Genomic DNA, 24,821 nt, shown 5'->3' with positions numbered 1-24,821 from the left:
GGGTCGAGTGACAGGAAACGGCGATGGGAAAATGGGTAGAGAACGCATCGATCGAACGACCTTCGTGTCGAATAGAAGAAACTTCTAAGAAGTGAAAGAAGTCCATTTTGCTAACGACTTCGGTCGCGCGTCTGACCGCGTACGGACTCATACTACTTACTGCTCGATCGTCTAGTGCTAGTGTCTAGTCGGTCGGTGTTTTTAGGAAACAAATGAAACGAGAATAAGGAAGGAGTATATTTTCCCCAGCAGGAACGTAGTACGAATCCTCTGTAAAAAGTTTGGCCTGCGTTTGATTACGGACGAGACTTAATTACTGTCGGTCGCGCACAGGCCTAACGTCCACGCAATCGATCAATCATCCGAGCTTCTTCCTCCTTCTGTTTAGAAGTCTACCGTTTCGATCGGTAGTAAACATAATTGAATCTCGATCGGTGGCTTGGAGGTCGGAACCGAGGAGGAGGGGAGGAGCAACTAGGGAGAACGAATGCCGATCAGAGGGTTCCTTTTAGAGCTTCTGCGTGACGATTGTACTTTCCCCTTGGCAAATGCCGTACTTTCGTAACAACCACCTCCGATCTCGTCGTCTATACACTATGCCCCGATTGAAATTTATTTACGAGACGCTCTGACGTCACCGCGAAGGATACCGTGTAACCACCATTGATCCAACGATCGATCGCTCTCGTAGGGAAAGATTGTGCAGTAGCTTTAACCTCTTAAAGAGTAGGAAGTTCAATCGGGAATTTGTTTGCCAAGTATCTTCGCATACTTTCTTCGAATGTTTCTCAAATCTCTCGAATATCTGTCAGAGCCGGGACACGGTTTCATTTTCGTCTTAGACGCGATTAAATCTAAACGTATATAGGTATGTATATATAATCTCTATTTAATTATCGTCATTCGTCATGGTTACCGTATACTTATCATGATTATTAATTACGCGTATTATTTACCGATAGGAATTTCCATTGGAGATTAGCTGTATCTATATATACATTATATTACATTATATTATATTACACATTATATTACATTATATTATATTATATTATATTATATTATATTATATTATATTATATTACATTATATTATATTATATTACATTACAAATTTCTCTATAGGCGTATGAGAATGGGCCGGGGGAGCAGAGAAATGAAATGAAGTATGTTTTATTTCGAGGGACAGCGGCTCCTCCGGTGTTCCATTTTCTCACATGGGAACTTTACGAGCGTTACGCATTAAATCTACACATGCGGGCTTTTTAAGAGGTTAATCGAAATACCGATTTAGTACAGAGCAGAGAAGCTTCCTCTACATACGCATCGACACACATACACAGAGACACACGAGACACTGTTTAAGACACGGTTACACGTTTATATAATGTACACATCTACTCATTGCATACTCGAATATCCGTCTTTAATAGTCTCGAGCCTCGAATCGTAGTCGAACCTTGTAGCGTATACCTAATAATTAATTTAAAACGACGCGGTGAATAAACGTTATTAATTGCGTTCTTTCGATATCCCATACATACATACATACATACGTGTTTACAGATCGGTGTTGCGTAAGTAGTTTAATTGTATGTGCATACCCTTATTCGATTTTACTTATGTGTTCTAACTATTAACACGTATACGTATCGTATATATTATAGTATCGGTCTTTTGATTGCGTGTACGCGCGCACGCGGGTCGTTTATCCAAATCAGATTTATTTCGAATCGGGAAACTTGCAACTGGCCGGATTTAAAAGGGGACATTCATTCTCAATCGGGGAGTTGTAAGGGAAGCCGATCCGTCGGCTACCGAGCCTCCGTATTTTTCGGGTCATCCGTGTAACAAATAAGGGACGCAAACAGTGAGGACACGAATCCGTTGCTAAAGGGATGCAACGACGAGGTCGTCACGTCGTTCTTCCCTAAATATCTACACGAAGATATACTTTTTCTATGTCTCACACGAGGCGACTTGATCGCAGACACGTAGACTCGAACATTTTCAAAGATACGGGAAAATAGATGACACGTCGAGTAGGACTCCTCGTACCTTATAATCGTACCATCGAGCCACACGAGTACATATTATTTGTCCACACGAAAGAGACCGTTCACGCACACGAAGGCACACAACGTACACGGAAGTGATTTCAATTATAAAATAAGAAGAAGACGAAGAAGAAGAAGAAATTTATAGAGAACACGTGCGCGCCGCCACAATTGTTATAAATTGCGATCCATGATTATTACTATTTACATAATTATCTTGCATTGTCTAGTCATACGTTATTATTATATAACTAACGATATTAATTATTAATTAACCTGTACTACCTAGTCGCATTATGTGTTGCATAAAAGAAAAAAAAAAATGCTATGAAAATTTCGAAGGCGAAGAGGGAAAGAGAAACTGGCAGAATACGTGGGGTGTATAGAGAGAAAGAGAGAGCGAGAGAGAGTGAGAATGGAAGTAAATGAGAGGAAAGAAAGGGTGAATGGGATAAGTCATAAGAAGAGATGCGAGACGGTAATAATAATAACGAAATTTCGGTTATCGTATCGCGATCGATTAGGCGAAAAATAGATTACGATCGCAGTCTTTGCAACCGGCGATGGATAAGGCAACAACGGTAGACACAATATATGTTCCAAAGAAAAATAGAAGAAAAAGAAGAAACGATTCAAAATATGTATGTATAATGAGAGATAGGGGGAGAGAGAGAGAGAGAGAGAGAGAGAGAGAGAGAGAGAAAGGGCGAGAATGACTCGAAGGCACTTTGATTGCAGCCGTGACCGGGCTCGCCGATCGAGATCAAGATCCGGATTTGACGAATTGTGATGATGATCTCGGACGAAGTTATTTACATATTTTAAACTTAAGACGAGTGTTAGTGAGATAGAAACTTAAGGGTGCTCTGAAATATTTCACGTTGAATACGAATGTTCTTAATCGACGGTTCGTCGGTGGCGCGCGAGGAACGACCGGCCGATCTCCAGAGAGCAGATTCCAATTGAATATAATAATCGAGCACTTCGGCGACTCGCGAATCGCCTTGGCAGAGCTGAAATAATAATTAATCGAAGTGTCAATCCGCCCAAAAAGAACCCGTCGATCAGAAAGTGACGTCGTCACGTTGGAAATTTTGCGAAACAAGACACTTTCTGAGGGCTGGTCGTTCCTGGGGCCGACGGACCGAGTGGAAAAATCGGTCGAGCCCGGGCGGTCACGGTTGCCGGAAGTCACCTGTTTAGTTAAGGAACCGAAAGTGAAAATGATAGCGACGATGATAAGAGGAAAGAAAACGAGAGTAATAACTGTCACGACACGCACGCGTGCGTCCCGTTTCACTACAAGATTCCACGTTTCGTAGTCGCGACGCGCCCGTACGTACTGATGGTAGAACTAAAAAAGAAACAAAAAAAAACATTTAAAAAAACACAAAATGAGTATTAAATATATGCGGGGGCCATGGAGAGGAGGGAATCTTCCTTTTTCTCAAAAGCGCTGGATCACTCGTCGATCCGTTGGCTTTTCTTTACCGTCAAACAAACGAAAAAAAGGAGGAACGCGTAAGACCCGCGTTCGTATAACTCGTTATCCTCGGTTTCGGTAGATAGGCAAGTTCGAACTAAAAGTAAAACAAATTCCGGAAGATCTTCTGAACGTGCGTTGCCTCTCCTTTCTGCAAAATCATGCCCTCCTCGCTTCCCAACCTCCCTCCCTCCCTCCCTCCTACCCGAGGAGAGATCGCAGGCCCTATATTGCAATATTTGTACTTTTCCATGTTGAAATCGCGATATACAATAAATTATATTAACAAACTTCGATTCCCCGTTCTCTCTTCCGAACCGCATTTCAGTTACGTCTGGACCGAGCGTCCCTTCGTTTCACCGAGGGGTGGCAGCGTCGGGAATGGGATAAGAATTGATCATTGAAACAATTTTAATTTGAATATTCTTTATTTATCATGAAGTGACGGGTGTTTAAGCTTCGCCTATATCGCCACAGGTACCACAGAATAATTACAGTATCACAACTTCTGCGCACTTTCTGCAGACATTCGAGTATTAGCGAGGCTGTCGGTCGATTGCCGGAACCAGCGCGCGCAAGTAAGAACCATTTTGGCTCGCACGTATAATTGTTTAAGTAATTTATTAATCGATAAGATAAGGAGTATCGATGGCACCGATTCCAGCAGCTATTCCTCCTTCGTCTTCGTCGTGCGATTTCGTTCTCAAAATGTGTCCTACTTCCTCGTTATATTCAATGATATCACAATCTCTGTGAATGATAATTGAATGACCCGATTGGTAAAGAAGGAAAACAAGCTATCGGCTACCGGAAAACGGTCTACTTACCCGATAACAACGCCGTAAACGCCGAGCTCCGATACGACATTAGAGAAATTTAAATGATTGTCCTCGAACGGCTCGTTACGAGCGCGTACTACGTAATTACTCTGTGCGGGCGGATACAAACGATCCATGAGTATCCAGCCACATCTTTCTTCCGTCTTTCTCATCGATTCCAATTGCACCTTTACATCTTCGCCGTAAACGTTGTTCCCCCCTCCTTCTCTCTGCGGTTTCAATACATACTTCCCTGGCTCGGCGATAGCCTTATCAATTATTGCTTCCGCCTCGTCGTTCTGCGAACAAACGTTTTTTACGTGTTACACGCGAACAGCGAAGAAGTAGAGAACTCTTTTGATGCTTACAAATTCTAAAGAGTAAAGTCCAGTAAATACTTCTTGTATCTGTTTCCTCGCGCTCTCGTCTTTCACGAATACGTTCAGCGCGCCAGGATAAGCCAGAGACTGTTGCACCTGAATGGAACGTTATTTATCATATTATTTTCATTACCCTCTTCTGACGTACCTTTTTAGTGCCGGCTAAATGATATTGTATCGACGGACATTTTATCGCGCGAGAACGTTCGATCAACAATCGAACTTCCCATTCTCGTTCAGTAGGATAAGCGTTGACTTCATAGCCGGACCGGAAATAGACTACAGCCACCTCCGAATCGCCACTAAAAATTGTTTGATAACTTCTTATCTCAAAATTGTCATTAATTGATAATTCACAACGTACACCATTAATTCTTTGTTTGGACCCAGTTTCGCTTCGGACACCAGATTCGATAAATTCCTCCTGATCACCCTGATCTTCGGATTAATTTTATGTATTTCAAATTCGTGGAACCTCTGATCGCATATATTATAAGTAATACTTTCAACGATGAACAATATTACAGCCCTAAAATAGAATAAAATCGTGTAACGTGTTCAGTTTTTATTGCTACGCCTATTACTTACTTTTCAGCATCGTACATTTCCCATGCACGTGTTAATCCTTTGGAAAGTCCATTGATTGGATTATTATCTGGAATCTAAAAATGATCGATAGATCATTTGACGATATCTGTGGAGATAGAATACTTACGTTTTTTAATTGATCTTCGTAGCCCAACTGCGGCAGAATATATCTGAAAAGATGCAATATGTGTACGTCGTAATAGACTTGGTAATAAAACCTTACTTGTGCCATTGAGTAGCGACGGTAACTATTCCTCCAAAACTACTCGCAATGGTATTAAATTCCACTTGTTTTATTTGATTTTCATGTAGCATGTAATCTGATCTGAATAAGCCAAGACTGAGGCTCTGGAAGAAAGAAATATTTAGCGAATGTACATATCTACCAATTAAATCGACTGATCGTACTAAAATCTTACTTGAGCAAATCCTTCTTTATATACAGTTTCATAAATATGGAATAATCTTGCTGTAAATGGGTCTGCATTAACTGTGCTAAACAGTGAGAATAATTTATAATGAATTCATGTGAATGAAGAGTTCGTTCTTATTTTTGCATACCTTTTTAAACTCTTCTGAAGGAAATCATGATTATGTGCTACCTTGTGCATCAGTTTGTTTAATAACGTCTGAATACTTTTAGCTCTTTGGAAGTTCTCCTTAGGAAAGCTTGAAGGCAGCAGAGTAAATGGTAATACTTGAAGCTGATTTTTATTAAACGCTACCTTCGACCGTATACCAATACCTTAAAAGAAGGATTACGTTTATAATCTTTGAAAATATGGAGACATAAAATTTTACTTAACAATATAAATTACCGTGCATAAGAGCCCAGTCTTTAGCTTTGTCAACGATACTTTCCAGTTCATGTTTTCCGAGTTGCACCTTGATGCAAGGCTGCAACTGTGCTTCCTCCATTATTATAAAAAAGTAGTAAAAATATAGAAAATTGGAAAGGCTAGAAATCAGGAAACGCTGCAAAAACTCGGTTACAGGTGTGGCTGTGATATCAACATCGTGGGATTTTTTAGCATTAGGCGACTAAAAGCCCTGCGCTAATGACGTCACAGCTTAGAACATCACGCGACGGCATTATCACCAGGCATTACCGTGCATAATGTTTACACATTTGACGGAATCAGGTGCTAGAATGGGCCCTCAAAGTGAGAGAGAGCCGTGAGGCCCGTGAAGCTGAAGAAGCTGAACAAAAGCTGCACCTTTTTGCGCAATAAATTTCATGCCCTGCATGCATACGCCATCCGTCGGGTGTTCTAGGAAGCAAACGCTATCAGATGCTATGGCCGCACCTCATGTTTTAGGGAACTTTTCATTAGTCTCACCGAGGATTTAACATGTGTAGAAGGCGCTAGCGATATTACAGCCACATACAGTGTTTAAATTATAAAAAGATGTGGCTGTGTTGTTATAAGAATATAAGTAATAAGTTCTACACGTAGAATTCGTTCTTCACTTTTCAGTTAGGAGAACGGAACCAGTGATATTAAATTGATCTCGTTCTTTAATCAAAGCTTGCACTCGCGATTCGGAGGTAATCATTTTCGCGCCAACGATTCCGACACCTGCGGTCAACTTCGCGTAATATCCCCCTACGGTCCTCACAGAAAAACGCTACATCGTGTCTGCATTGAAAGGTGCAGTGAGAGAGAAACAGAAGGGTTAATTGTGTATTATCGGTTTATACCTGATTTACCGAGACATGTAACGAATCGCAGTGACGAGATTAAAATGCAAGACGATATATTCCCGGCTGCTGAGAAAATTCTATCCGACATCGAAAACGTGGTGAAGAAGAATCCGTCTCTGTGAGTGTTTTCTTAGACAGTAGATTACGAGGGCGGAGTCTTTAAAAATATCTGTGAAATGTATCTCGAAATTGTCCGATTTGGTGCATCGGCATCTCTCTCGTTTAAATGATGAAACCTCCGGGTCACAGCGTGTTTTAATTTCACTCGAATTAAACCATAACATCGCCGTCGTACGCTTTAATGAGGCATGAATACGTGCGACGCTTCGTAAAAGGTTCGCATAATAAATACAGTATCAGTAACGTTACAATCCGATATTTTCTATGGGATACCAGCGTCATTGCGATTATTAAACGTTAATGACGACTACCAGGCGTCTCCCTTTATTCCCTTTTAGACGCACATGTATATACTATCAAATAGCGAGCGTACGCACATACACGCATTCTTGCCAGTGTGATTTTACGATGATTGTATGCTGTACTATATCCATATAATAAGCGATGTCGTTGTATTATCAAGCTAAAATTAGATACATCGGATGCAAAACACATATTAACGTTATAATACAAAAGCTAGTATAAGTTAATCTCAACATTAGTTTTTGTTATATAATTCGTAACATTACTATCCATTAATAATTCAAATAGAACAATCATACTAGTGATAAGCGTATGCAAATCAGACATACTCGTGTTTTTTTTATTTTCCCATCCGTTCGGAGAAAGACACATGCGGATTTAGCGCGCCTCCACCAATGCGACTCAGATAATTAAAATTCGATTTGACGATTTCAGAAAAAGTTTCGAAATCGTCCCGGCGGAGGATAATGAGAACAAGTCGCCGGTGTTTCATCAGGGGGACAGCCTCGGCCTGGCGTCGTGGTGCGTGCAGCCGCTGTACTGTTACGTCCATCGTCGACTCCTCGAGCATCGCCAAAACAAACACAGACGCGAGGAGCCTGGTACAATAGCGAAATGGTTGGTGGGCGCGTTGCTGTTGAACCCGGACGTAACGACGTTCTGGAACATGCGACGCGAGCTGGTCAGGAGCCACAAGTTGGAGCCCTCCGATGAATTCTTCTTCACTCGGCTGGTGCTTTACCATAAGCCGAAGTGTTTCGAGGTGTTCGCCTATCGACGGTGGCTGTTGTCGTACATTCTTAATGCTAAGGACAGTAATTACGACCCCGAGCTAGCTGAATCGCCGCTCTCCACGGAACTGGAGATAGCGACCACGTGCGCGGACAGATACGCGAGCAACTATCACGCGTGGAGTCACAGGCGTCACATAATGACTTTGCGCGAGTCGCGGGGATTCACGTATCCTACCATGGATGCGGAATGGAAGAATTCGCTCGCCTGGTGTCAGCGACACGTGTCCGATTACAGCGGGCTCTCCTACCGGCAGTTCCTATTGAACAAATACATGTTCGACTCGAAGGAGCTGCCGGGCGAGCCGTTTATAAAATGCACGGACCTTGGTGAACAGTGGCGAGACGAACTGTTTGCTTATATTAAATCGAACGTCAGTGATACGAGGGAGACTCATCGGTTGCAGAGGCTGTTCGACGCGACTACCGCGGAATCCGGGGCGATCGTTTGCTCCAGGACGAGAGAGCACGCGTTTTTCCGCGCTTTGTCATACTGGCTGGAGGAATGCCGGGCGAGCGACAGCGCTATTTGCATGTACAACGATCACGAGGCTCTTTGGTGTCACCGGAGATTCCTCGCGTATCTCCTCGCGCGTTTCGTGCCGCTCAAGTATTCCTGCCACGGTGACGAGCGCGGCGAGAGTAAGGACGCTCAAAAAACGTCGTTGAACAGCTTGTCGCACGATCTTCTCGTGGAGGCGTTCCGCGCGCGCACCGGGAAGATCGCCGACCTTGCCGTTAAACGAGACCACCACGAGAAGATGCTGGTCGAAAGGTTCTGTAAGTTCGCGCGGACCATCGGCCTCGAGATTAAATCGTGATCTCGTTAAACCGCGTACCTCGCAGTCCCACGATCACGTATGCGCAATAAGACATGTAATCCTCTTCGTACTAGGCACTAAACGATGCCAGTATAAAAAAAAGAAACACTCACGCAATAACTCTTTATTCCGTATTTCATGCAGACGTTATTTCTACGTTCCACGGCGAGGGGTCAATTTATAAACGCGTTAAACGACACACTTCTCTCCCCTCCGTTCATCGACGCTGCGGCGAGCGTGAAAATACGATAGCGATCGAAATAAAAATGAATAGGTTGCAGCGGAGCATTACTGTATTTTATCCATGAATTGTATCTCGATAGTGCTCTCTCGTCTGACCTACTTGCGGCGAGTTCTCCGCGTGTAAATGATAATATAGTATCGTTTACAATAACGTAAGACGTAATGTACAACATAGATGAAAAATGGAGTGAGTATCGATACTTATTTTTGAGACGTTTACCGTGTATCGTTTAAGGGAAATTTTCAATAATTGGATGCGATGTCTGTCGCGATAATCAAAGGCGAAGGATGCGATCGTTCTCGCGGATCCGAGGGCTGAGCTAGGGTTCTTATCGGTGGCGTTAATGTACGGTCCCAGCGATTCCCTTATCAGGCATATGCGAGGCTGTTTGATACCGATTGAAAATGTACTGAGAGCTTCTGCTAATACGTAACGAATCCCTGGGACTTTGGTAAATCGATTAATCGCTGCTACCATGGACACCTCGCTCTTCCTAATGGATCTTGTCGTAGGGAGTCCTTGAAGTGATAAACGCGAGGCAAATAAATGTCACATCCTCATGAATGTCTTCATCATTCGCAAACCAGAAAGTCTCTAACCATTTCCTGTACATATTCATTTCGAGATCCTCTTATCATTTCGCGGACCCAAAATTTAACATTATAAGTGTTAGTCGTATATGTTTTTTTTTAATTACGATCATTTCGTCTTGCTTGTCTTTTTTCGAGGAAAGACTGTGAATGATGCGTGGGTGCTCTTTCCATTTGACAAATGAATGTGTTCTCGTCTGAGCAGAGATGCATTGCACCTCTTCTCTGTTCTTAATTCTTGCTAGTCTTACTTAAAGCATGCTCGATGTGTGAGGAAGTACAAATTCGATTTCCGGATGCATTATTTATGAAAATGACACTGTAGCCGCGTGACTTTAAAGCAAAACGTTCCCCGATACTCGCGGGAAGCCAGAAATATGTACAGTCGGAGGATTGATAAAATTCTGAGACGAAGAGAATGATAGTTTTTCAGTGAAGTGTTCTCAGTAAGCTAGACGTGTCGTGGGTCATTAGAATAGCACGAAACTTTGAATACGCAGGACGTGTTTACGCCAATCGTTTCCGTACTACATACGTGTACATAGGCGACGCTTGCCACGTTGTACACCTTTGGCACGGGAATCCGACCCGAAAATAAACGTTTCGTGTATACTTTTCCTCGTCAGTATACCGGGAATGGTCGTTACGGTACGATCATCGGATCTGTCCGCTCATAGTTCCCAGATCCTTGCCTTTGTTTTATTAATAAAGTCGAACCTTGTTAATTCAACTTTTTCGTTGATTAACGATGCGCCTCTTTACTCGTCGACGATCCGCACACGTTCCTGCGGTAAAACGGACTTGGCCCTAATACCGCGTCCTGCTTGTCTTGACCTTAATCTCTCAGTACCCTTCAACTCTTAGAATTAAAATGGGAAACTAGGAAGTGGGAAGTGTTTTTCGAGAAAATGATTTGGCAGATAGAAAGACAATTATTCCGTATATTTTCCGTACATTTAATTTTCTCATAAATGCATCGAAGTTTGCAGTCTGACAATCTTAACGATGGATCAACAGTGATATCGTCTACGAACGACCCTGGAACGATGAGAGAATTAGTTATTCTAGACTTAGTATTGTCAAGGGATTACTCTTAACACATTGTCGAATCTTGCACGTGACTATTGCCTATTATGTCGTATGATCGATCGTGTTCGATTGCACGTTGTGAGACGAGGCACGACAAGCCGGTCGATAGGCATCCTCAGAAATTCCACTGGTGCGGTTACGCTGAAAAGGCAACGTGACAAGGTGTGCAGTGGCGGGTCGGGCAAGCTTTGCTCTGTTTTTTTTCCTCTCGTTTTACCGGATCGGTGGAGGCTGATGGCGTTCGATGTTGGATCTGCAGCATGGAATCCCGATGATCTCACTAAACAATACCAGATGCAGATCGCTCAAAACGAAGGTAAGAATATTATAGCTTCGTTGACACGTCAGTCTGCTGAAAACTTTTATTCGAGTCATTTGTCAAATCTTGTGAAACGTTCGTTGTTCAAAATTTAATATTAGCAGACAGTGAATTTTTATATAAAATAGAAGATAAGCAGGTATACTTAATTAATGAAATCCATTTAAGATTGCAATTATCATTAATAACTTTGTCAACTAACCATCGTAATATGCATTTGCTTATTATATTTCCTATATTGACCTGAAATGCACTTAATTATTTTAAAAGAGAATTAAGTTGCCAGTTCAGATATTAGATATTGTTTCTAGCCAGTGGCCAAGTAATTGCCATGCTGTATCGATGTTATCGATGAAGGTATTTATAGGTTGCGATACGGATGCACCTCGTTGGAAATTTTCGATGCAAGCCCCGATTTCACGATCAAACAAAAAGAATTAACATTCCTCTGTCCACATCTCGACTTAATCAAACATGTGATAAGAGAGTAACGAACTACAATGAAACGATGTTTGACCGAACGTCTTTATTAGAGCATCCACATTAATAACGCGTAACATAATGTACGCATGTAAATCTAATTTTAACGGCGCCGAGACATCAGCCGATTTTTAAATAACTGCGAAAGCGTTCAATGCAACACCGACTGGCTATTCTATTTTTAGTTGAAATTAATCTGCTGTTGGCATGTTCGCCGTCCCTACCGCATTTCATTAGAATCGTCACGAGACGGTCGGCGGTTTGTTGCTCGAATAAACAAATTATTTATCTCGTTCGTAAACTGACAAGAATGCCATTTCGTGCGAGGGACAGTATTTATCGTGGGGAATCGCGTTTGTTGGGATCGATTAAATATCGCTTCGACGACGTAGAGAATCTCTTACCCTTGTCACGGAACAGCTCTGAACTCGCGACCTTCTTCGTAAAGAATGGACGTACCTTATACTCGCTAAATTGAGACCGGACTTAACGAGCATAAAGATGAACTGGGACTCGGACTATCGGTCGAGATACGACGAGCCGTTCTATGCATTCGACGGTTATAGAGGAATTCAACTGGATTTTGGATACGCTTCAGATACAGGGCTAATCTGCATAGATTCATTCTCTCTGTATTGTTAGATACAAGGCATGACATACTTCATAAAGCTTGAATTTAAGTCTCTCGGTGAGCTCCTCTAGCCATCGTCAGGCGTAGATATTGGACCTTACTTAAAAGAAATAACGTCCTAACGCAGTCAATCAAGTTAAGACTGATTTCCAATCGTATGTAAATCAATGGCTGGTTGAAGCCGTGCATACGGATGAGCAGAACGTGCCTTGGTCTAGTTAAATCGATTAGATCTTGAAAGACTTCGATCATTGTCCCTGTCGTGTTAGTGATTCGGAATCAAGAGGGGATGCTGTACGCGTCGCAGACTGGGAAATGGTGCATTCTCTAAAAAGATGCGCGGCTCCTTGCCAAGGGAAACATGATTGCCCTTGCACCTGAGAAAGGTGTTTTAGTCCCTCGGAAAAAGTCTGTAAGCTCAGACCTTGAACTTCGTCGTAAATGTAATGGAACATATTGATTGATTTCAAGACTTCTTTCTTCGTTTTTTATCGTTCCTGTTTACCGGCGTATGAGATTTTAATGACGCTGCGAATTAATCGTAAGCGAGGTAAGAAAGAGAAACAACGTATGCGATACAAGCCGAGTGTTGATTTGATTACAGAAACGTGTCTGCCACTTGGTCACGTAACTGATGAGAAACCGAAGTCGTAGACGCGCTAATGCTAAAATTCTCGTGATGCAAGAGGGGTTTAAACGAATTAAAACTGTGTTGCCAAGAATATGCAAGAATCGCGTCTTCGCTAGCCGCACCTGTTCCTTAAACTCCCAGTCTGGCGTTTCATTCAGTCTTACGTGTATCGCGTTCGCGATTCCCAGTTCATCATCGTCCTACTGTTTACGTGCTCGTTAGTCATCGAGATTCGATACTTCTGGTAACATCGGACGTTGAAATAAGATGTCAACACGAGGATTCTCAGGTGATAGATACACGAGTAATATCGTTCTAAGAAAAGTAGCAGTTACATTTTTCGTTTAAACTACGAATTTTTCGTCTCTAACGACGCCGAAGTCTGTTTTAAACACGTAAACGTGGTTTCGAGGAGCACGTGTGTACATACGTTATAGTTTAAGTCGAACTATAATTGTCAGGGTGATTTCATGATTATTTAAAATCCTTGTAAACAACGTCGTAACCATGCGTCACGAAGTTTATCAGAAATTGTTAAAGCGATTAGGTATCGTGGATCATAAAAATTACGACCGTCCCTATTCCTGTGTCCAATCAAATTCGGTTTGTTTACAGACAGCGAACTAGGATCGCCGTTTCGGCGGGCAGCCTCGCTTCGATTACCGAGATCATCGAATTCGAGCAACGCCAATCCACATCGGCTTCAGGTGTCACTGCATTATGGGAAATCGGAAAAAGTCGACGGGAACAAGCCGGTCCGGCCCGCCAGGCACTCCGCACCTGCGATTGACGCACCTGCGCCGGAATATCTCGCCCGAAATCTTCTACAGCTCGGTTGCCCGGCCGTGTCAATGCCCACGTAAGTCACTGTTTTATCGCGCGTACGTACCCGGTGCCTATCTCGACGGCTCGGTGGATCCCCCCGGATGTGTCGTCCGCGTCAGATGCACCGATTTCCGTCGGTGTAATCGCCTCGGCTTTATTGCACTGGGAACAGGAACTGCTGCGCATTTCGTTGCGCCACGCTATGGACCGATGGACAGGGTGCGTGTTCCTCTGATGCATCTTGTTCCTAGAATAACAATCATTCCAATAAGTTTAAGTTACTATTTAATACGAAATGTTGCTAGCAAGTGTAACGTTTGCCTGACACGCAACTAGCAAATCATAGATTCAAGTTCTTATTAGATGTTATCATAACAGTGCTATATGTATTTCCTAAAATTCTATCGATTCAATTCTATGTACCCAGTTGTCAAAGAATTTCGTGGTATCGGTGATGGTGCATGGTTGTGTCGTTCCTTGTTACGTTACTGTGTCTATTCCTCTTAATGAGGAAGTGTTGCTTTGAGGCAATTAAATGTCCATCACAAACGCACGGAGCTCCCTGTACACTTCTTTGTCATTATTATTATTGCGGTTTCGCTTGATAGGAAGAAACGGAAGTGGATCGGGTTTTAAACAGCTGACCGGCGCGGTGGCCCCTCTGTACACATGCCAATGGTTGCAGCTGCAGCCTGATCCCATCCCTGTGTCTCCCGCGTGCATGTCTGCGTTCATGCATGCACTTGTAGCAAGAAAACCACATGCACTGGGTGTTGCGGAAATCGTGACACAGATCGTACGAATCGGCTACGCTTTCGAATAACCGTAAACTCAATTTTGTAACATCTTGACGATCTTATGGCATCACCTCGACAGTTCTGTGACATCGTCTCGTGACGTCCTGACGATATTGACTGATATTACTATACGAATTTCGTATCATGATTTCGGGAACACTCTGTATGCGTTACACAGGCAGCAGCGTGGTATTCGGTCAATAGCTGGGAAGACTGGCGCAGACGCGGGGAAACAGCTGAGTGTGCGTCCGCGTATATGCATCCCGATGGTGCTGTACCATTGGTGTACATCCGCGAAAGTCGAGTACCGAGGACGATCACGAGTGAACGCGGATCGCATCACGGTCCGACACGCCGCATTGCCGTATTTTCGCTGCGAACGTGGTGGCACGTCGGCTACAGTGCGTCCGTCGGCTGTCTCGTCTCGTGACGATCGGGAGGATCCACTGAGAAACCGCTGCTGCCGGAGATAATCGAATTCTGAAATGCGGAAAATCGGTGTAACGTGTTAGGAGATACTCTCTCTAGAGTGTATTCTATCGATCGTTCGTCGCTCGTGAGAGAAAACGGAGGGAAGAGTGCGCGAAAGTACAACCGGATGGATGTATTTCGGTAAAGGTTTCATTCATCTTCCTTCGACTCTTCGAATCGCAGGAACGATGCTGAGACCTTAGACGTCTCCGGGACGTACCAGTACTGTTACCTCGAGAATCTCGATGGCTGAGTACAATGGAGAACAGGAGAGACGTACAGCAAGTCTAGAATAATTGATGCTGGAGTGGACCTAATTTTAAGTCAGTTTTTTGTATGTGACACTGTAGCTGTAACGTGGGACAGTGGCGCCCCTCTATTGGACTGCTAGCTACGATAACACTCATCGCAGGTGCGATCCTTTTTAATCATCTCCTTTCTTTTGGAAATTCCAATTCTGTAGTCCATATCTTATGTCAGTCGGAAAAAATAAATACCTGGATCGCGTAAGTCCTGCATAAAATTAGCGCGTCATCATTGACGCATGGAGATAATTGCAATCAACCGATATAAAACCGTCTCCTATCTTCTGCTTGTTTTTCTTACACGCGACGGATACGGAGAGACATCAGCGAGGCGATTCGCGATGATGCTGGATCAATATAATATTTCGGAGTACCTTTTGTTTTACAGACCTCGTAGCGGAGTAGGGAACGAGCCTCCGCAGAGCAGTGACAGCGATGAATATTCGGCGACGCATACCCAGCAGCACGGTTCCGGGCATGGGTACAGCCAAGGGCACGTGGACGGCTACAAGGTGCCCAAAGTCCAGGTGTCGGGGCCATCAAATAATGATGAATCCTCTTCCGTCATCAATGGGTAAGTCCGATGTTACTGAGTCATCTTCTTGGCAAGCGCAACTCCATATTCATACAGACAGTCTCTTATAAGAACGCTACAAGCGTGTCCTCTTAAACGTATCGATCGTCGGGCACACCGAGCGGAGGAAATTAACTCTGCCTTTGTATATACTAATTGGTTCGCAATATTTCTCTTCCCGGTTACAAAGAGAATTTTTACAAATGTTCGCATCCTTATTATAGTTTATCGCTAGGCATTCGCGCAGAAGAGAATTTCCGAGGCGGGTACTTTTTAAAACGGTACCTGCGCGTACACCGTTACACGCCGATGAACCGATTTCCCATTAGTAAATAAGTCGACAGGATTGGCCACTTATTTTTAGAGTAACTTTTATACACCCAAGGCTGTGGCATCCGTGGGTCTAAAAATACTGTCTTCGGGAAATTCATTTTTATTCGACGTATCGTAAAGGAGATCAATAAAAGAGAACGAAGAAGGCTGGCATCGATAAATGGAAATGGAACGAACATCTTGTCTTTCGTGACAGTGATCCGTTTACCTTCCTCGAGGAGAGACCTTCTATGGTTTCGCGATGTAAGCTTTTGATATTAAGGTTAATCTTCCTGATCCAGTTCGAACCAGTTGTGATTTTTCTCTGATCCCCCTCGTTATCTCCCACATCTTCCGATCATTACACATCGTGTCTTCATTATATAGGAATTTAAAAGACAGCCTCCCCGTCACATCCAATCGTGGAATTATTAGAATAAATTTGCATTGGCATTTTGAAAATCGTACGATCTTCAGTTCCCAACCGATTCATTTATAATATTTCACTGACTCTCCGGCGAGCACGTGTCGGTTTCTGTACATTCGATCGATGGAAATATGATAGGAAGCCAGGTGACGCAAATCCATGTCGGTTGTTGTACGTGGCTTCACCGTTGGCTCGCGTTGTCTGTCGGATTAATCCTTACGATTTTCCTTGCCTCTTTTAATACCAATAGATTCCCGTGCCCGGTTCTAGCGACGATCCACCACCCATGGCACGTGCGCGCGAGCGTTCGGTACACACGTGTTTCCATGCACGCGTTCCAACGAGACTTCATTTGCCGGAATGGTAATTGAGTGAATTTCCTCGGAGTATCTCGTTATGCGCGGAATACCAAGGATAACGAGACACGAAGTTTTTACAATAGGTGCGAGGATTATCGTATTTTTTTTATCAGTAACCAGTCATCCCTCATTTAATACCACTTCACATATACATTAACTATGATAATTGTCCTTTGTCAACGGAGCATGTGAGTGCATTATCGGACGAGAATTTCTTTCCAATAGTTATGACGTTCATCCGTTATCGCGTTTACTTTCTTATTCAGTCGCATAATCTTTACGATGTATTCGACGACCCCAGAATATTATCTCAGCCACTATGAAATAGATGACCTATTATACACGTACGCGGGCGCAAACACCGCTGCTATTCCTTTTTTGCGGTTTTTACGTAGCGGAAGTTTTACTAAACGTTGTCAGTTAAAGATAACGTTGCCTCCATAAAAAGGTAATCGTTTGAATTGTACTTCCTTTGACGCAGCTATATGTACTTAATCCTACGTGTTTCCTACGTGTCCTTAGAAATATTGAATTCACGAGGGCGTTTTTATTAGAAAACAGAACATATAAAAATGTTTATCGTATGATCCAATATATTAATAGCAGAAATGAAATATTATGAAAAGTGCCGTAGAGTTCGTAAAACATAGATAACCGGTTATCTCTGTTTACGATTAATTCAAAAATATGTCACAGTGTTTAGAAGTAGATTAAAATGAAATAGGAAGTTCTGCCCTGTGTTTTTGCACGTTTAGAGTCAATTAGTATCTCGTACTTACATAACTTAATTCTCGTAACTTTTAACGTTGATAATTTCTCGTAAACATTTGCTTGACATCTTTAGCTAATTAATAATCGAAATAAGTAGTGGAAGAATCTGTATCAACTGTGCTTAATGTCTTCGTTTAGTAATATGACAGAATCACAAGGGACTAACTGTTCTTCCAACTGCTTTTATTATCTACGCTTCCGTTTCGTTACCATTAAATTCGTTCGGCGTCGATAAGGGCCAGTTATCTGTGCAATAATTCATTGGGAATCGGAGCAATGCAAAAGTGCACGAGTAATTATGCATCGCGATTAACTGCTTGACTTAGGATAGTTAGCAACAGTGGGCAAATGAGGTAAAAGCTGGATGTTTCGGGATTTCCCCAGCTACCTGGACCCAAATTACAGGAGGGTCTCAATTTGGGTCCAGGTAACTGGGAAAATCCCGAGTCGTCGATTTTATTTATGACACCTCTTACTTCGTCAACAAATTGCCATATTTCATCCCCTTACGATAATTCATCGAGGGTCAAACCGACCCTATGTAGGATTGCAAAATATGAAGAATTAACGAAAATCGATGAAGTCCTTGTTATGACGAATAACGTTCGAGAGTTTTGGATCATTCTAGCTGCAGTCTTCATCAGTACCACACTCGTATCATGGGATTGAATTCGACTTTGATAAGATATGTTAATTGTCTTTAATTTAAAACTGAGTATCGGCCTGCGCGCGAAGTTCGTTTGCATCGCGTCGCGTAATAAGATTCCGGTTTTCGACACGTTCGAAACTGGTTGGGCAATTTGTTGGGAACCCCTCGTGAGAGGCGGAAGCGTGGAAGAAGAGGAAAGAGGGCCGGATAGGAGGAGGGAGAGGTTAGTACGAAGACGATGTAGGGAAGAGAGAGGAGAAGGAGGCGGAGGAGGAGAACGCATGAATCGAGCGAGAAGCAGCGATCGAGCGAGCGAGCAAACGGAGGAACGGTCGGTATACGAGCGTAGAAAGAGGAACGGCACAGGTCGGAGTCGGAGCGGTGCCAGTGCCAGATAGAGACACGGTTCGGCCGCGTCGGCTAGTTCGCGTCGCGTGCTTTCCTAGTTTTCGGACGAATTCCTCTTGCTGAGGAGATGAGGAGGACAGGATCGCGCGCGATGCTGCCGTCGTAGCGTCGACGGTCCATCTCGCATGCGCCATCTTGATCGTCGGAGTCAGTGCACCGGAGTTCGACGGGTCAGACGACGGTCTTCGATTCATCGACGCCGTAGCGATATATCGTCGGCGAACGATCCCGCCGCTAGTTTTAGTTCTTCACTGTAAACATGGAATCGCTGCTTCGCGGATCGTTCCTAGAACCAGTGTGAGAAGCTTTTGGAACGGGAACTCGGTAGCGTGAAAGTTGCTCGACGCGACGCTTGCAGTACGCTGCAATCCATTGCGCGCATTTATCGAACACGGATCGTTCTCCAAACTTACAGATTTGAACAGTGAAACCGAGTGAAGAATAACAATGAAGTCTCGGTCTTCGTGTGCCTAATAATTATTTTCGTTGGGTAACAACGGTTTGTAACATAATTTGTGGCAAATGTGACACACTGACAATTTTCTACGCTACGGTCATCAGGGTTTGTGTTGTTGCATGGATCGAAGAAGAGACTCTAGATCGGAAGAGAGGAAGATATCTACTGGCGAAACTTTAAAAAAAAGTCGATAAACCAGTCTCGTTCTCCTTATAAATGCAAGGAAACACCACGGAGACTCTTGTTTTCTCTTTACATCGTTGGCCTGGCAACCGTACGAACGACACCCTTAAGGGCTCGGTCGCGACCTTTAACGATGCTTGATTAGCTGGGAGTTTCTCGTTTTTCACGCGACTGTCGATGCAGCCGTTATGTGAAGAACCATATCATCGATAATGAAACGCGTTCGTAAGACTTCCAATGCATTTGTTTGACGGACAATACTTGAAACGAGATTCGAGAAAGATCGTGTCTATAACATACGGTGAATACTTAATTAGTGCCTTCGGTCACGTGCGACGGATACTAAAAGTTCCAGCGTTAAATTTATTATTAAACGTGTGTCAGTGTCTAGCGTGAAATTTCGTTGGAGGACAACAATATATATTTCAAGTGCATGGGGGAGGTAAAAGCACCCCTGAAGAAACCCATAATGCTTTGCTTCGTACAAGGATTTTACTCGCGGGAGGATTCGAAGCTGCGCCGCTTCAAAAGGTGAACATCTCTTTAATCATTCCTACTTTATATTTTTTAATCGGCTGAATTAAAAGTCGAGCTCTGTCGAACTTGGATTAATTCCATGCGGCTCATTGATTAGCCATGACGAACTCGAGGTATGTCGATATCTGGCGATGGTCAGCGATGTTGATCGAGAGCCAAACCGCCGTTTAGTTCGCTTAGGCACGTGCTTTTAACGAACGTGCTGGGTCCGTGTAAGCAGAAGTACCGCTAAACCCGACGATAGTATTATAGCTTGTCTGTAAGAACGACGACCTCGCGAACGACTCGCGTCGTGGCAGTAGGCAGCTGGTTCGTTTTCATAGCTCGCATGCACGCATACTGTAATTTATACGTATATCGTCCTCGACGTAACTCTTTTCTGCCCGCCGTTTACACCGGTAACCACTACTTAAGAGAGTTTCATTCACGTGGAATTGTACGTGTTTAAATAAAGAACAGTTTGATGGATGTCTGCTGCCTTTTGATTAGCGAAAAATTAATTTTCACAGTTTTTGATTTACACGTCTACGTAACATGATAAACGATTCCGCATCCGCTAGGAATTATACGGTTTCCAAACAATTAACAATGTTTACAGAGATCTTGTTTTGTACGAGAGACGAGATAGATAACAGAGCTTCGATCTCGTTATCAATTCTTCCCAAACGCGTTTATAAATTTAGAAATTAACGAGCGTACATAGAGAGGCACGTGTAAATGATTAATAAAACAGAAAGCCAGATGCAGTTCTGGTGGGAATATCGGATGTACTAGATTCCGCATTCAATACTATCGAATTTACAAGTGAAATTGATTGAATTGAATTTTAATTGAATCTTGCCTGATGACCTAAACCAATTTACGAGCCATTATTAATAGAATCATTCATTGAAATGTCTATTCAATTGATGTCAAAGAGTTCGCTAATGCTGCCGTACGTTTTCTTGACATCTACAGTACAGACAACTCCTTCGTAGGAAGCCGGTAAAGGAAGAGTTAAATTGCCTGTAGCGATTCGTTGTACTGCGGCTCGTATGCATAGTTTTTCTTATCGAAAGTGAAAGGGTACAGTACGCCCGCGACTCTACGTATACGTGGAAAAATGCATTTAACAAACGCAATGGTAATGATTCTCTCTGTGGGATGCAGCGTCGTTCTCACCTCACCCAACTCTGGAATTAAACATAACGACACAAATTGATTTCGTTCAGAGACGTATTATGTAACTGCTGCGTTGCTCTACATCAGCCCGCCCGTTCCAATTTGCCGCTTTCTGACGAAATACCATTCCTGGGTGGGTCGAATCGATGCCGAAGGAAATCAGCAGCAATCCTGTCTGTCTGATTTAAATTCAGAAACTTTCGCAAGTTCCCGGAGACGTTCTACTTTCGTGATCTGGAGATCATGTGGCATGAAACGGGGCATTAAGGAAAACGCATAAACATTCTTATCGCTGTTTAAATTGCGAGTGCACTTTTATCTGAATCGAAGCCTAAATCACTGTTACACATCATTTCAAAACCTCTTGTTTGCAAGACGATACGCCAGGTCGTCTCTACTCACTATAGTAGCTCTCCCCACCTCGCGTAGCAATCGCCTGTACCTGGATAGTCCGTAACGCAAAACACTGCTCAACGTATCCCCGCTTAAGGTCCCCTTCAAGGTCCCGTGGCACATATGACACAGTTAGCCATGCCTGCGGTACACCCTGGCGAAACGTAATACATATTATGAACTCTGGTCTTAAAACACTCGATCTGCCAGCCAGCCTTGATGTTCGAGTTGTTTTCGAATCGAAACTGGATTAGATTATACGTTCTCGAGTCAATAAGAAATTATCCAATAGCAATTTCACTCTAACTGGCAGGAATACGTTTTAATTTGTCAACAGTATTTATTCATGAAGTTAACAGCTCTATTCGACGATGATTTGTTTGGATGACCGTCGAGACCGGCTGAGAGGATATGCAAGGCGTTGAATCTTTTAATCCAGACGGAACACGTGTTAACTGATTTGACTATGGCTGGGAGACGTGTCCGTGGCGTTGAACGCGGGGATCATTGGCCAAGCCAGGGATCGTTCCGCGCGTCACATATTACGAACATCGATAACTTTGTCACTGGGCTTGTATAATACTTCGAATCGTAAATGTATAACCACTGTTTCACAATAAAGCCTCGAATTTCGAAAAAAGACGGCGGAAGCAAAGTTGTACACCTCATACATATGTATGATTAGAAAAAAAAGTCGAAAACAAGTAGCGAAGCACTTAACATTTATTTTCGAGTCGTGAAGAGACTCGTAAATTGAACGTATAATTTGCATAGAAATCGAGATGAAAATTCATTAGGGTTTATAAAAAGAACATGGTAAATCATTTTAATGTTTCAGCAAATACATATGTAAATTGTATTTGAATTAGCGCTAGTGTCTGGCTTCGAACACTTATCGGGAAGAGACGATCTTATTCAGAATCAATCTGAAATCGTTTATTCATGGTATGGGTGAAAAACTGTCGTTTTCAGAGGATCGCAGATAAACAGAGATAGTATATACGACGCGTGCATAATCAGCCCGCTCGGCAGCTACCCTCGGCGAATCGGTGTCGAATAAATTTGTCCCCTCCGCGGAGTTCACGATTGATTCCTTGACCTTCGTATGCAAACGAGAAACCAGCCAAGAACCGTCGGACAGTCGTTGAAAAATCGCTACCGGCCTTTCGCGCGCTGTCGGTGGAGTCTTCAGCTGCTCGATACGACGATGCGTAAGTCAGTCCTCACGATACGCACGTTTATTCTATGATGCAACCCTTACGCCTACCCCTTTTCACTATTATCGAAGTAGCAGTACAAATGGAACCTCTGTACAAGATTGTAGAATTAACTTTTTTTACAACGTTCGTATAGTTCACCTCGTCGCACCCGGTATATCCGAGATCCACAGCCCTGCACGTGTTTCAAAAGCCAGTTAATTACGGTCCATGAAAGACTTCGGATCACCCTTCTCATACGGTCGTTTAACCATCGTTCAAAGACGCGTGAAAGCATTACGGTTCCCGGCATGGCTCCTCCATAAAACAAGGTTCAATGCAAATTGCCGTCTGGATATAAACCTAGACGAGTTCCCCTGCACGTGGTCAAGGATAAGTGAACAGAAATCGGGATGTTTCGACCGAAAGAATTTACCTGAGTCCGTATGAGTACTTAAGGGCAAATAGTGAAAACAGGGTAGTTAGAAACACGACGGTCAGTATGAGTAAGATTACATAGATTTGCAGGGGATTAGGTTTAGCCCATAGATTAGGTTTATCGCTAAGTCATCTATGTAAATAGCGATAACTTAGATCGTCAGGATATTCTTTCATTCTCACTTAGTATTAACATTTAACATCCAGCCTGATACAAAATACATTTCGTCGTGTTTTATTCAGCGGACGAAGCGACAGCGCGTCGCTTCGTAATCTGGGAATCTTCGAAAGCCGAGTTGTTATTCACGAATCGTTGAATATCGCGCGCATGTTCGATGTCCGCTATCGATAAGAAAGTCGATCCTTTTCAAGTCACTAACTTTTTCGTTTTGTTGGGTCAGGCATCGTAATCGGTAAAGCAAACGTGTGACAATCTTGCGATTCGTCTTACTGTTCCCGGTCGGTTTAAATCATTTTTTATTCATATACACATTTCTCTTCGTTTCTATTGATTTCTTTTTACATCTGCCAGCAGAAGAATATTATATTAACTGTGGAATGTAAAATTCTGATACGCAACTTCGACAAAAAGTTGTCTAGAATATAATATTTCATATTTGCAAGTTCGACGACTATTTCATTATCTTATGGCACGTAGAAGACAAGTTCTAGAATATTGTATATCTTCAGTGTCACTATACATAGAATGATCTCTCACCTAACTTTACGTACATAATTTCGTGCATTATTAAAACACAGATGTGCATAAACGTAGTTTCCAAGGACAGTTAAGACAATCTACGTAGCTGTACACGAAGCATAGCAGTGAGTCCTATTGTGGCTAAGCGATTTGAAATGATAACTTACGGCCCACGCTGGGATCGGCAGTCCCAATATTGAAATTTGATGCACTATAGATATAAGAAGAGTCGTAAAACTGCGGGGGTTGTTGTCCCTCGAACCATTAATAAAGGAGATACTGATGACAATCTCATGACGCACCGACGTTATTCATCAATTTTCTGGGTCCTTTCTTTCTGACCTCTATTTTCCTTCCTATTATCTTGTGAAACAGCAGTTCCTTCCTACTAATAATGTCTGTCTTATTGCCCATCGTGGCACCCAGAAACGCATCTATTTTTACAATAAATGCGCTCTCCGTATTTATGCCAAATCAGAGGAATCGGTTTTCCTTTATTATTCCACGATTTTCTGCGACACGTAGCCGTCTTGCCAAGATTTGGTGATCATAAGAAACGTGGCGATGGCGCAGAATTCACTCCTTATTGACGCGCAGCACGTCTGAATGGTCGACCTTTTGGGATCCATGCCAAGCAATCGGATTTAAAGGCACGTGCATATAAAACACCGAACAGGGCTAAGAGAAAAATGTACATCCACTTCCGCAATGAGGCAACCGAACGATTTCGCAAATTCCTTAAATTGCTGTTTCAATCCCTGGTCCAATTAAGGATGTATTGGCTATACAGTCAATCCCAAAAGTTTATG

The 24,821-nt window shown here is 43.0% G+C and overlaps 3 protein-coding genes and 1 long non-coding RNA gene across 7 annotated transcripts in view; 2 read left to right on the top strand and 2 right to left on the bottom strand.

Moving 5' to 3' along the window:
• Positions 1-3,948: 3,948 nt before the first annotated feature.
• On the bottom strand, positions 3,949-6,579 carry LOC108623194 (glutathione synthetase). Its single transcript, XM_018021518.2, has 11 exons — positions 6,144-6,579; positions 5,887-6,070; positions 5,745-5,820; positions 5,549-5,673; positions 5,453-5,495; positions 5,326-5,399; positions 5,102-5,266; positions 4,886-5,039; positions 4,726-4,833; positions 4,367-4,656; positions 3,949-4,289 (listed from the first exon to the last, which is right to left on the bottom strand). Exons 1-11 carry the CDS (start codon positions 6,241-6,243, stop codon positions 4,163-4,165), a joined length of 1,446 nt encoding a protein of 481 aa, XP_017877007.1. The 5' UTR covers positions 6,244-6,579; the 3' UTR covers positions 3,949-4,162.
• A 266-nt stretch (positions 6,580-6,845) lies between these two features.
• temp (protein prenyltransferase alpha subunit repeat-containing protein tempura) lies at positions 6,846-10,629 on the top strand. Its single transcript, XM_018021602.2, has 2 exons — positions 6,846-7,148; positions 7,889-10,629. The coding sequence occupies exons 1-2, from the start codon at positions 7,072-7,074 to the stop codon at positions 9,063-9,065; spliced, it is 1,254 nt and encodes a 417-aa protein (XP_017877091.1). The 5' UTR covers positions 6,846-7,071; the 3' UTR covers positions 9,066-10,629.
• A 193-nt stretch (positions 10,630-10,822) lies between these two features.
• LOC108623228 (uncharacterized) lies at positions 10,823-15,236 on the bottom strand. Its single transcript, XR_001916533.2, has 3 exons — positions 14,298-15,236; positions 13,939-14,121; positions 10,823-11,268 (listed from the first exon to the last, which is right to left on the bottom strand). It is a non-coding gene; the product is annotated as an uncharacterized LOC108623228 (long non-coding RNA).
• LOC108623226 (GRAM domain-containing protein 2A) overlaps positions 11,016-24,821 on the top strand; it is a 23,844-nt gene continuing 10,038 nt past the window's right edge. The window contains exons 1-3 of one of the 4 annotated variants that reach the window (XM_018021600.2): positions 11,016-11,304; positions 13,665-13,908; positions 15,836-16,021. In XM_018021600.2, the coding sequence (XP_017877089.1) occupies positions 11,040-11,304; positions 13,665-13,908; positions 15,836-16,021 (695 nt within the window). In that variant the 5' untranslated portion in view covers positions 11,016-11,039. Of the gene's footprint in view, positions 11,305-12,682; positions 12,969-13,040; positions 13,339-13,664; positions 13,909-13,985; positions 14,094-15,835; positions 16,022-24,821 lie in introns of those variants that run through there. The other 3 variants (XM_026812075.1, XM_026812076.1, XM_018021601.2) reach the window with 3 other exon arrangements.

The sequence above is a fragment of the Ceratina calcarata genome, unplaced genomic scaffold (assembly GCF_001652005.2).
Source record: "Ceratina calcarata isolate Rehan_Ccalc_2016 unplaced genomic scaffold, ASM165200v1 scaffold255.2, whole genome shotgun sequence".
NCBI classification, from domain to species: Eukaryota; Metazoa; Arthropoda; class Insecta; order Hymenoptera; family Apidae; genus Ceratina; species Ceratina calcarata.
This window is presented reverse-complemented; position numbering and strand designations above follow the sequence as displayed.

Excerpts from the sequence above, each read along its gene's own strand:
- LOC108623194 (XM_018021518.2), bottom strand. The coding sequence starts at position 6,243 with ATGGAGGAAGCACAGTTGCAGCCTTGCATCAAGGTGCAACTCGGAAAA. Across the intron at positions 5,674-5,744 it reads ATAAAGAAGGATTTGCTCAA|AGCCTCAGTCTTGGCTTATT; the intron begins GTAAGATTTTAG and ends TCTTTCTTCCAG. Across the intron at positions 5,496-5,548 it reads GTCGCTACTCAATGGCACAA|ATATATTCTGCCGCAGTTGG; the intron begins GTAAGGTTTTAT and ends GCATCTTTTCAG.
- temp (XM_018021602.2), top strand. The coding sequence starts at position 7,072 with ATGCAAGACGATATATTCCCGGCTGCTGAGAAAATTCTATCCGACATC. Across the intron at positions 7,149-7,888 it reads GTGAAGAAGAATCCGTCTCT|AAAAAGTTTCGAAATCGTCC; the intron begins GTGAGTGTTTTC and ends TGACGATTTCAG.